Source organism: Ambystoma mexicanum, chromosome 9 (assembly GCF_040938575.1).
Source record: "Ambystoma mexicanum isolate Mex_15411 chromosome 9, UKY_AmexF1_1, whole genome shotgun sequence".
In the NCBI taxonomy this organism is placed as follows: Eukaryota; Metazoa; Chordata; class Amphibia; order Caudata; family Ambystomatidae; genus Ambystoma; species Ambystoma mexicanum.
The window spans coordinates 225,493,599-225,505,757 of NC_090931.1; the positions used below are offsets into that span (position 1 = coordinate 225,493,599).

The 12,159-nt window shown below is 44.3% G+C and overlaps 1 protein-coding gene across 1 annotated transcript in view; it reads right to left on the reverse strand.

Annotated features, from left to right (window-relative positions):
* Positions 1–1,036: 1,036 nt before the first annotated feature.
* The window catches only part of LOC138489622 (NXPE family member 1-like), an 88,385-nt gene continuing 77,262 nt past the window's right edge, over positions 1,037–12,159 (reverse strand). The window contains exons 4-5 of the mRNA XM_069617318.1: positions 5,604–5,822; positions 1,037–1,903 (exon numbers count right to left, since the gene is read on the reverse strand). Of these exons, the coding sequence (XP_069473419.1) occupies positions 1,371–1,903; positions 5,604–5,822 (752 nt within the window). The 3' untranslated portion in view covers positions 1,037–1,370. The remainder of the gene's footprint in view (positions 1,904–5,603; positions 5,823–12,159) is intronic.

Below are 12,159 nucleotides of genomic sequence, written 5' to 3' on the forward strand. Positions count from 1 at the left end.
TCTTACCGCAGTGGCAATAGGGAAATATGAAACGCAGTGTCCCGCCCCACCAGTTTTTACGCAGGCCTCAATTTCCCTTATGGATGGCCTCAAGTACAGCCAGAAGGTTCGTGGAGCAATTATCTTGTATTAGCTTTGTCCACAACTTGGACCTATTAACTTTGTTGAAGGCGGTCGACAGATCCATGAATGCTAAAAAGGTCACTTCATGCCGAAAAAAAAACAGATTGGCTCTTATTGCATAGAAATGTACTGCCCGTTCAAGTGTTCCTAGCCCTGGTTTAAACCCTAGCACAGTGTTTTACACCGGTGTTAGTCCTCCCAATGCCAATTGTAAGCTTTTTGCTTGTGTCTGGTTTAAGCTGATTCAGCATGACAGAGTCCACACCACACAATTCGTCCGACTCGGAACCCCTCTGAATCCAAGATCATGAATGCATGCAGTATTATTAGACCTTGTGTACGTGTCATAATCCCAACCTGTAATGTAGAGAACTGCAAAATATTTGGAAAAGAACATCTTGTTTTCCAATTCAATGAGGTTGTACATCGTTAATGTACTCAAACGAATGGTGACTTTTTTTTATTTTTGTAAGCATCTACCAGCTGTTATTTGATTGCTTTTCCAAATATTTCCTTTCAGTAGATGACTTGGCAAGATTCATCACAGTTTATGAAATAGGCATTAGATCGATCTTCAGAGTGAGCGCACTATTTCAAAACAACATTGCCACTGTCAGTTTAGCTTTGACAACAAACCATGTGTTATATCATATTAAGTTGTCTTATGTAATATCAGTTATAAAGTGCAGCGATTCCTACTAGAGTGACATGTTGGCACCGAAATCTGGTTAGACAAACAGTGGGACTAGATGTGGCATTGGCTACTTGGAAATTAACAGTCTAGTGTGCCATACTGAAAGGCAAATATGGCTGACACTCATTCAAGCCATGAAAACTAAGTTGACAGCCTAATAACCTGAACACAAAAGGGCAAGCTGTGGTTGGAGTGTATTTTAAGAATCAGACCATTTACTGTACACAAGGATTTGAGCAAACTCATATTGTTGTACAGACCGCCAGTAAATGGCAACCAATGATGGTGAGAAGTGCTTCTGCTTGCTAAAATGTGTATGTAAGCAGGAAGCCACATTTTTGTGCACACTGGTATCACTTAACCCCATAGACAGGAAGTCCAAGTACACACTGTTTCCATTGCCAGAAAGTCTAAAATTCTTGATTTGAGCCTCTATACGATGTGGAGAAGAGGTTGCCACCAATTGAAGTCAATCCCTTAAGACTTCGGAAGCAGCAAGTAAGACCTTTGGAGCAAGCTTTAATGCTAATTTACTTCATCCCATGGCTAGCGATTAACAAATGTAAGATAAGAACATATTAATCTGGTTATGGACCACGTATTCCGGTGGATGGCAAAGTTGTGAAGCAGAGGCAATGGTCATGTCCCAGGCATCGACTACTCCCACATTGAGGCCTTGTAAGATACGGGTCGTGGCAAGGTACTGCACGTAGCCATGGAAGTCACTGAAATGCTCCACATCCGGGTGTAGCTCTCTGGTGTTTCCCATCTTTATTATAACCTTGGTCTGCGGAGCCCGCCGCAGTAAGCGCTCCACTGCCTGGCGGATATTGATGACTCGCCTGATGAAGACCTCAAGGGGAATGGGCCTTAAGTGCTGGCCGAGAGTTATGACGACTGCCGTGTAAGAGTCGCCCGCCAGGTGATTGATCTGATTAGTGATACATGCATAGTCGGACATGGGGAAATTCGTGGCGAGAAAGGGAAGTCCATGCTTTGTCCACTGGATACGAAAATTCCTGTCCATGTCTAGAGCCACCCGGTTTCCATGCCAGTCATTTGGATGCAGGTCAAAATACCTCAGACCTAAAAAACAGAAGAAGCATACATTAAAAGAAACTGCATTATTAGACTTTTGATGTCAATAAGGGATGCATTTCCTGTCATTTGCATTAAAGCTGTTTTACCCTGAAAGAGAATTAAAAAATCATGGATCCCTTCCTACAATACCATATGCAGCAGCACTGAAGACTATGCACATGCTGCTAATTAAGCCCTTATTAGGTGTGTTTGAAACGAAGATCTATACATAAATGTTCCTTTTCCCTTTTAATCCTGCCACATTGTTTAAAGCTTTTTTCAAAGCACTGTAACTCAGTAATCCCTCACTGGCGCTTGTTTGTATATCCAATGCTTTACAGATGCCTGCTGAAAAACAAAGGAAAGCTTCATTTTTGTGTTTTCGGAAAGAATGGAATTCTCACCATTACAATCTAAACTGAATGAGGCCAATAACATGCCTTGTTAAAGATGTAGGGCCCGATTCATGGAAATGTGCGCTGAAATCCTGCAAGGGCCACGTGCCAAGAAGGACACTGCTCAGGCCTGCGCACAGAAGAAAAAATTCACGCCCTGCGTATTCATGGAATTCACTGCGCTAAGTAACCGCCTTCACATGTCACACCCGGAACGCCCCTGACACGCCCACACACAATGCATAAACACCCAGAACAGCTACTTTTGCACGCTCCCCTGGCCATGAATACACGCACCCTTCATACAGTGCATGGGGTCCACCACAAGCAGGCCTTCATCTCAGGGACCCTACGCAGGGTCCCCCATAACTGTTGCCGGGACCCCGAAAACACAAGTATGAAAAATCATAACTCGGTCTAAACCCGGATAATCTCCGTGCGAACCCCTGTAAGCCGTTCCTGTACCCCACTACACTGCTTATGCGCACCTCTAAGTAAGATCAGGACCCTGGTTGCATACATGCACCCCTAAATCCGAAATACAAGCCCACATCTGTGCTGCGAATCCTATGCATAAGTGTACTTTTGCCTGCTTTCAGGTGGCGGATAGTATGAAGGACTTGCATGGCCAATTACCATCCGATAAGTTACACACTCAATTCCATGAATATCTCTCGTGCCACATAATTGTGGACATGCGAGGGACTGTCTGCGGCCCATGCCTCGTAATGCCCACTTTTTTCTCAAGTTCTTCCCCATTTTCCATGTTCCACCCCATACTCCACCCTCTGCGCAAGTGTTAGGAAAGATTTCATAATTCGAATGTAATTTTCCCTCCATGTGTCAACCCCCAAACGTTTTGCTGCTGTTTTACACCCTGATCTAGACCTTGCCAGAGAAGCACAGCCCTCAGCTGCACTCCTCTGGGCTTTCGCTCACTTATATGGGGAAACTGACATGCCCTTAAGACAGTCGGCAATGGGAGACTTTGTTTCCCTTAGTCCTTTCCTCATGTTGCAGCTTTTGTGCAACATGTAACAAGAGTGCAATGTAACTTACTTTACAGCACCCTTGGGTCTCTAGTCATTCCTAAGGCCCTAGAAACTCTCGCTGGACTTTTTATGAACTGTGCAGATGTGTCATAGGCAGGACTGGTGGCAGCTATTGTTTTCATGTATTTTTAACCCTTTCTTGCCATGTTAACCGCGCTTACCGCGCTTGGTACGAATAGGTGGCCTGGCTCCAAAATGGCCATGCCACGAGGTTCTTTGTCCTGTCCTTTGGCCATCTTGCCCCTTCACCTTCCCCAGGTCGGGCCGACCCGGGTTAGTCCTTATTTAGTCATGCACTTTCCCGTGAAACCCAATGCTTTCGCAGGCTTCTGCATGCCTTGTGTGTGTGCCTCCAGGATGTGGGCTGGGATGTCTGTTCCCAATACACATCCTGGGTGCTAGAGAGTCTGGAGTGTCCTGAATGCCTGGGACCACCATGGTCCGTGATTGGTCCACGTATGGAGTGAGTGTTTGTGAGCAGATCTCCCATTGGGTCCTCTGTTTTGGCGCAAAGGGAACTTTGGATAAGAGGAGGCTGGAAACACCACTACCATGTCGATCTCCTGAGTTCACACGAACAAAGGATAAGGAGCCACGTATCCTGCAACAAGAAGACGAGTCGAGGAACCGCTGGTGACCTGCTGGAAGGTTTTGGCAACCTAAGCCCGCTGTCGTCCCGTGGGACCCCTCTGCCTCTGATCATCCTAGAAGGTCTGCGAAGATGCTTCAACCCATTGGAATAGTGGGATCAACTATTCTCGGCACCTTCAACAAACCCTGCAAGTAAGCCTCTTTGGAAGTGTCCCTGGGCCAACTAGTGGGCTGACCAGCTTACACGGGACGTTTGCTCTGATACCGCCGCCGTTTTGAGGAGGCCCTCAAAACTTGGTATACTGCTTGCTTTCTGTCCACGGCACCCGCACACCCAATTTCATACACTTGGCATTCCCAGGTCTGAAGTGAGACACGTGCGCCCGGACCGGAGTAAACGCAGTTGCCGTGTTGCCCTGCCGTGGCAACGACCTTTGCAAGTTTGCTGCCTTTGTGACCCTCTTCCCCCTGAAGCCTGCTGCAGTGAAGTTGGGCCGATTCCTCCTCCCGGAGCGGAGAAATCGCCACTTTCCCGTTTGGGAATCCTCGCTGTATCTCTGAGTCTACACAGTGTCGAGACGTCCTGATTATCGTGTTCGAACCTGCCAGCGAAGTGGACTGTACTGACAAAGTTTGGGTCTGCCTGCGTAGGGGACTGGTGAGTAATCCTTACCCCAACCGGTGGCCCCTAGAACATTTATACGCACAAAGTGGCACCTGTGGGCCCCTTTCCTTTCCACCTCTATTGCGAAATAGCGACTCAATCAAGCGCTCTCAATATGCCTCTGCCCTCAAGTGGAAGCCCTGCTTGAATAGTGGGAACTTGTTCTTCATCGCCTCATCCACCGATCTGAGCTGCTAGAGACCCTTGAAGAGACCCTATTTTGTCCATTGGCACAAGCACGTGCATGTACTATTGAGCACAAGGCTCCTCTCTTCGTAGGGCTTGGACTGCCTCTTAGTTAGGTGTATTCATGATGTAGAACTGGGCCTAAAGATTACCTGCACTGCCTGTTTTCCTCCCCATCTAGGTGGTCTACATATTTTGTGCTTTTAATCCCTTAGAGCCCTATGGTCTTGTATATATATTGTGTTGATTGTCATGTATTGGTTTACTTTAGCATTACTTTGATTCTTTACTATGGTCTATGTTACAGAGGCCTTGTAATAAATGTGTCTATATTTTTAATATAACACCTGTCTGGAGTAATTTGAAAGTGTCATTGGTCTGTGTGCTCATTGAGGTCTTTCAGACACCCTCACCCCTCTTGAGACTTAGTCATGACCGCCTGCCATAGCTACCCTGATTGGTCTGGCTTGTCCAGAGTTTACCCTGTTCCAAGAAACTAGGTTGGCCCTTCTGAACCTCTGCCCCTCCAGGTCAGAGTTCAGAAATCCCTCTTAACAGCAAGCCTCACCCACGATCTGCGCAGTGTCTCGTGCAAGGCGTTCAATGGCTCGCAAAGATGTGCCGAAGCAGCGCAAACTCCATGTAAGTCCAGGAAAAGCACCATGCATTCGATTCTATGTATCGACGATCTGGGATTTGCGTGCTGTTTGGTGTGCAATTACCCTATTCTCTGTGCAAATAATTCCATGAATTGGGCCCTCAATCTTTACTCGTGAACCATTAGCACCACAGGCTGCACAGCCATTGCTTGTCCTTACCCTTTGCAAATTTTGGGAAGTGGTGGATCCACTGGAGCAGAGTTGAGTCTCCCATGAGGTAAATGAGCTTCCCCTGGATGCACGGGTTCAGCAGCTCCTCATTTTCATAGTAAGACACATTGCAGAATAGCGACCGCCACAAATTCTCATAGAAGTACCCACTGGGAAATCGGGAGCTCATGCCGGTCTTGCACTTTTCTTGCCCAAATGTTAAAGTGCCTGTTTAAAAAATAACAAATATATTTGGGGTGTAAATTATCTGTCAATTACCTCTATGTAATAATTATCGGGCACCAGCACAACCCTTAAATGGCCGCCAGGTTTCCGCCACGTAATCAGTTGGATTTATATGTATTTTGAAGCAACCCACTTTTGACAACAATTGTTTCCAACATCAACTGTTCAAGGAGACTTTTTCCCATTTCTCATGGATGACCCATTCACCATGATGACATACACATTGGAGCTCATTTTCATGCTCTGCATAATTTAGCAGCAGGCACCTAGTACGTTTTCTCTCCAGCGTAGCCAGGTCACCACCGCCAGATTTTCGTCACTTGCGCAGGGTGGTGAGGGTTTAAGGCGAGGGCAAAAGTCTGTGTACAAGCGGGTATGCCAACCTTTTGCTCTCCCCTCTGCACTCCTCAGTGCAAATTGAGTAAACGCCACCTGCCATGTGCGCATGGCAGGCGATGTTCACAATGGATCCCTATGGTGGTGCAAAAAGCAGCGGACTCCATAGGGATCCCCCGCATTTGCACCGGCATTAAAGAAAATGCTGCCGCAAATGCTGGTGTATTTGTATGGGGGAGAGGAAGGGAGGGGCGGAAACACAAGTTGCGTTCCTCCCCTCCTCTCCACCATACAGATGAATAAAAATGTGCAATGGTGTTTACATTACAGTTAGCTCAAAATGAGCTTCATTATGGCATCTTTGTAGCCTTAAGATGAGCTGCTGAGCCATATTTTCCCTTTCTCCTTTCCTCACCAACATCTGTTCTATTTTCTGCTTCCTTTCCAAACTCTTGAAATGTGTACTCAATACTGATTTCTCTCAAGTCTTTACTCAAATGCCCTTTTCCCGCCTCTTCAACCTGGCTGTCATCCCTGCGAGTCCATCTTGCTCCTTACCTTCTCTCTACTGCCTGTTATTGCAAACGTTCTTCCCTTCTTATTTGACTTGACCTACCTTCTGCATTTGACATTGTTGGGTGTTCTTTACACTGTTCCTCTTTATCTTCTCTTTGGATGTCTCACACTGCTCTGTCCTGGCTATCTTCCTATCTTTATTCAAATACTCAGTATCTTTGACATGTAAGTCTTGTTGTCCTCTTCTAATTCTTTTCTTTTGTTCTCAAAGCTCTGTCCATGTTCCTTTACTGTTCTCATTATAATTGGTTCCCCTTTCACGTATTATAGCATCTATTGGAATAGGAGGGGTCTGTCTTCCCCTCCTATTCCAAGAACTCACATGTTTTCATTTCCTCTCCCTGCTTCACTGATCACCTTCTCTTCACAACCTTGTATTTTCTTCTAGCAACGCAACCCTAAATGCTAACCCACTCCCTTCATCGTAACTCCTCAAAACCAAAAGTCCTGTTTTTGTATCCCTCCTCTGCCATCTTTGCCCCCCACCTCTATTAAATGACCCACTTCTTCTCTCACCCTTTCAGTATCTGCTGCAAATTATTGGGTTATCTTTGATTCTTCTCACAATTTTTCCTGTCATATAGATTCTGTGACGCAGTTGTCCTTTCAGACTTTTCAATATAAGTAAAATCAATTGTTTTCTTAACTTTCATACCATAAATATTCAATTTTCTCTTTGGTCTGCTCGCCTATTTTCTCACCCACACAAGACGTTTCTCTTTATCTTCTCTTTCAGATTCCCCTTCTTGACCACATCTCTCCCTCAGTCAACTCAGTTCACTGACTCCTTTTTTCTACTTGCCAACATTTTTGTTTTCCTTGCAGTTTTTCAGTGCATTCCTTTTCCGTCACCTCCATTCCTCCCCACTCATCACTGTTGATTCGGAACTTTAAACTATTAGATCACGCTTCAACCAGACTGTTCTTATGTCAACCTTGGTTCCAATCGTTCTCACTTTTTACCTCCAAATACAAGAATGCACTTATCTTTCTGCCCAGTCTGCTTCTACTCTCCCTTCTTTCTACTCTGTTTTGAAATCACATCTTCTTTCTTTTCACCCCCTTAACATTCCCTGCTATTTGCAAAAACTGTACTTTCTCTTAATTATATACAGTGGTACTTATCTCTGCTCAGCCCATAAGTTTTAAAGAAATACAATCAAATTAAATGAAGAAGCAGTCAGGAATAAGTTAGTTACCTCTGGTAATATATTTGTGAATCCAATAGCCTCTCGCGGGGAGTAAACCAAGAGTAAATCAGAGTTAATACAATAGCATCTTTGTGAATCAGCCCCATAAAATCTATATAAAGAAATTGCTGGTAGTAACTCTAAATTACTCTGTATTTGCTATATTGAGAGACAAATACATTCACCAAGATGTTATCAGGAGTAAATCTGTCTTTATGCTGACATTCTACCGGAAAGAGAAAAGTAAGCCAAGAGTAAACCATAGTTACTACTGGTATTTTAATTGTGGGTCTCTCTCTCTCTCTACAGGGGTCACTCAGAATTTGTCCTGGTCACAGATTTGTGAATCTGTCCCAATGTGAGGGTGAAGAAGGTCCCTGCTGAATAGACAAAATAATATTTCATACTAATTTTAGAAGGTGATACACTACAATTTAGACATGCCCACAATGATTCGCAAAAACCTTTTCTAGGTGAAACTTTGAGTTACCATGAGAAAAATAACTGACAACTGATTCACTGAACAACTTTGCTCATTTCTATTGGCTTCTTACAACACCAACAAAGGGCAAGACTTGCAAACTACAACAAAGCCGAGCGGGCTCCAAATGAGGTGGACACCGAAGGTTAATAGGGATCATAACACAAAGGAGCAAAAAAAAGAAAAAGAAGCCCATCTACAATCCTGTGATGATTCCAATCGAGTCATCAACGTATTCCCCGGCGGTAACCTCCTCCCACGTGGCCAGGGGACAGCGGCCGCTACCTGATCCTGACCCTGGGGGAAGCTATGTGAGGGAGGATCACCTGGGAGGAGACAGCCTCCAGGGAGATGTCATGGATTCATTGGATGAGGCATGGTATCCCCTGTTTGCCCATGAGGAAAACCCCTAGGCACCCAATATCCTAATGGCCTACTGCCATACATCTATATCGCCATTTTGGGAACATTGAGAAACCTTTTCCTCAGAACCTTTTCAGACAAACATCCATCCTTGGTCTAAAAAGTAAAAACTCAGAGAATAGCTTTTCCAGTTCTAATTCCCCTACATATGGAACCGACTCATCATATAGAACTATTAAAAGAAAGTGATTTCCCATTTAATTTGCATCAGTTAACATCAATGGACTCCATTTCTCACAAACACCCAGGTACTGGGACGAGGAGGATGAGGGGAAGGATGCAGAGCTGAGGGAACCTCAAGTTCAATAATCATGCTACTTGTTTTCAGACTGCATCTGTGCGCGGGACATTTAAAGATTGAAAGAAACCTCCAGGAGGCTGCTGTTTGGGTGAAGCCATTACAACTCTCTGTGAGGCATGTGGAAGCTGTAAGCATGAACCGGTGTGGCCGGAGGCAAGGGGCTTGCCACCAAGGAGTCAGAGGAACATTGCGTGAGCAGGACATGCCACAGAGACACCAGGAACCATGGTAAGATTCCTGGGCATTCGGCAACTGGAGAAAGCAACGTTGCATCTACCAGGACCTGAAGGAAGTCAGGCATACGGGAGCAGAGCTGCGAGAGAACCCGAAACGATGTGAAGCAGTCCAGAGTGGAAAGCGTGCGGCAAAGCTTTGTCTCATAAGCACAAATGGAACCGAACATGCCACAGACAGTCAATCCAAGCAAAATGGGGACCCCAAGGTGTTTCAGAAACAGCGCCAAACAACATTTGTAAACTTTAAAGACAGAGAAACCGTGACATTAAGGAGATTGTTTGCATATATGAGGGGCACCCAGAGCGAATGTTGAAACAATCAGAAATACAAAGCCAAAGAAGAAATATGTAGATTTGGAAGTAAAAGAGAAACTGTTACCTGGAATATAAGAAGTCCTGGCAGGCGAGTAAACCAGGCAGCTAAATGTGTAATACCAAAACAGAAGTAAGCAATTGTGGAAGTAAAAGAGGAACTGTTACTGTGAATAAGAGGTAATGGCAGGGGAGTATACCAGGCAATCATAAGTGCATAAGAATTCCTGTCAGTGGAGTATACCAGGCAGAAGCAAATCTACAGAGAATCTCCAGAGAAAAGCCTTTTTAAAGAAGGAACTACATGACTAAGCACAGTTGTGATAAATAGTATTATTGTAAGCCAAGAGAGAGACAATGAATTGTGAGACCAAGAATCTTTGGAGTTAAGGAGGAATCCAAGGGAAGGGAATAAAGCTGTGGAACCAATATGTGTTACTCTTGGAGAATAGTGTGTTGAATGATTAATTCCAATGAAAACGAATCCATGAGATGCCCCCCCCCCCTTGGAACTAAGATCCTTGTTTGACCTTGGAATACTTTTGTGTTAGAGAAATAGTTGAAAAAGAGAAAAAACCCAAAGGATGGGAATCATCTTCTGGAACCAAAGTTCTGTTACCTTAAAGAACATTAATGTTGGATCTGTTCTACTTTTTCATTTTTTTAACTCTTTTTACAATCACCAGGTTAAAGACATTTTCCCTTTACATCGTATAATTTGGTTTGCATGTGAGGGTCAGGATAAGAACATTTGGACACAAGGACAGTTTTTATTTTGACATCTTGTCACAGAGAGATCCTTAGTTGATGGTTTTAGGTAGGGAGATTCCTCAAGAGCAGGGTCAAAGAGGTTTTTACCCAACCCCTTTTCATGTTAGTAAAAGTCTTTAACCAGAAACTTGGCAACTTTGTGTCCAACATTAATTTCTGACACCTCACACTCACCTTGAAGTTCACACAACAGGTCTCTGTTTTTCACAATCTTAAGTCTTTGGATCCCTCCCTCAGAGATTCTCCTTTCTCAGCCCCCCACATTCCCTGGGGGTCAAACTATCCCCACACTTCTCTGGCTCTTTGGTATGTAGATTCAGGTCTGCCTCTTCTTGTCCTCGACTCTGAGGGGACCTCCTGCTGTGGGTCTTGGGGCTAAGCGTGGCTGGCAAAATCTGGGGCCAGTAAAGTGAAAATGATCACCAAAGCTTCCACCAACAGGTGGGCTATCTGAGCATCTCTACAAGTTGTGTCAGGGTACCTTCTGCACCTTGCTAACTGGAGGTAAAGGCTCTGTTTCCCAACACCTTCATCCTCATCTACCTCCTCAATGAGTTGCAACTATATCATACCTAATGGACCATTTCTAATCTTCTCGCCTCTGCTTTCTCTCTCTTCTCCTCTTCATTCAGAACTCGCTACACACTCATACCTCTAGCCCTCCTCCACTCACACCCCTAGGACTTTAAGGTGTACCCTTTAGATTTTACCTCCAGTTTCCAACTCCTTCTTTCTCTCAGCATCATCACCAACCTCCTTCTTGACATTTCACCTCCTTTTCTCCTAGGGTATGTCATTCAACCTCCTCCATGCTCTTCTCTTCACTCCTCTTGAAGTTCCTCCCTCACCATTCACCTGATCTTGCACACCCACTCCAAAATACATTATTGATAGTTGTGAGACGATGAAAAGGATCTGGGTTGTCTGCCCGCAAACGTTTGTTCGCGGATGGACTGCCCACAGTGTAACTATTTGGGCACCCGTATTGTATGTTAATTTTTTTTGGACCCCCTGCCAATGGCAAGGAAGCCGCACCCCTGAAACCCTGAAATACCGAACATTGGGAGTTGGGTTTCAGTATATTTGTATTCAAACAAAACGGTAACACCCAATTAGATCAAAATGGCCATATGGTCTGGGTTTTTTTCGACCTACTTGGGTGTTACCGATGATAATGCCATAGAATAAACATATTTTCCCAGGCCCTCACACATTTTAAATGTGCACAAAATCTCCTTTATTTGTCTACATACATTCACACTGAAGGTAATTGCCCCTCCCCCAATACATTTTGATGAACATTGTTCCCACAGCACACTTCAAAATGTCTTTCACATTTTCACAGGAATGTCACATTTCTCATGAATTTACCACAAGTGCATTATTTAATATATACAGGTACAGGTAGAAAGTTGAGATGCTAATAATTTTACGATAACTGGTAACTGGATCGCAACATGATATACCACGACAAGCCTAGGTATGTAGAATATGCCATAATTCCATGGAGAGTATGCAACATCTACTTATAGAGGGCTCTGTCTTGTCAATGGTATATATCCGGTTATCTAGCAAATATCCACATGATATTAACTTAATCGCATTTGATGAATTCTGGCCATACATAGTTTTAGGTCGATCTATTGTTATCTCTAATAACGTTTATTGTGCTTGGAAAGGAATTGCATTGATG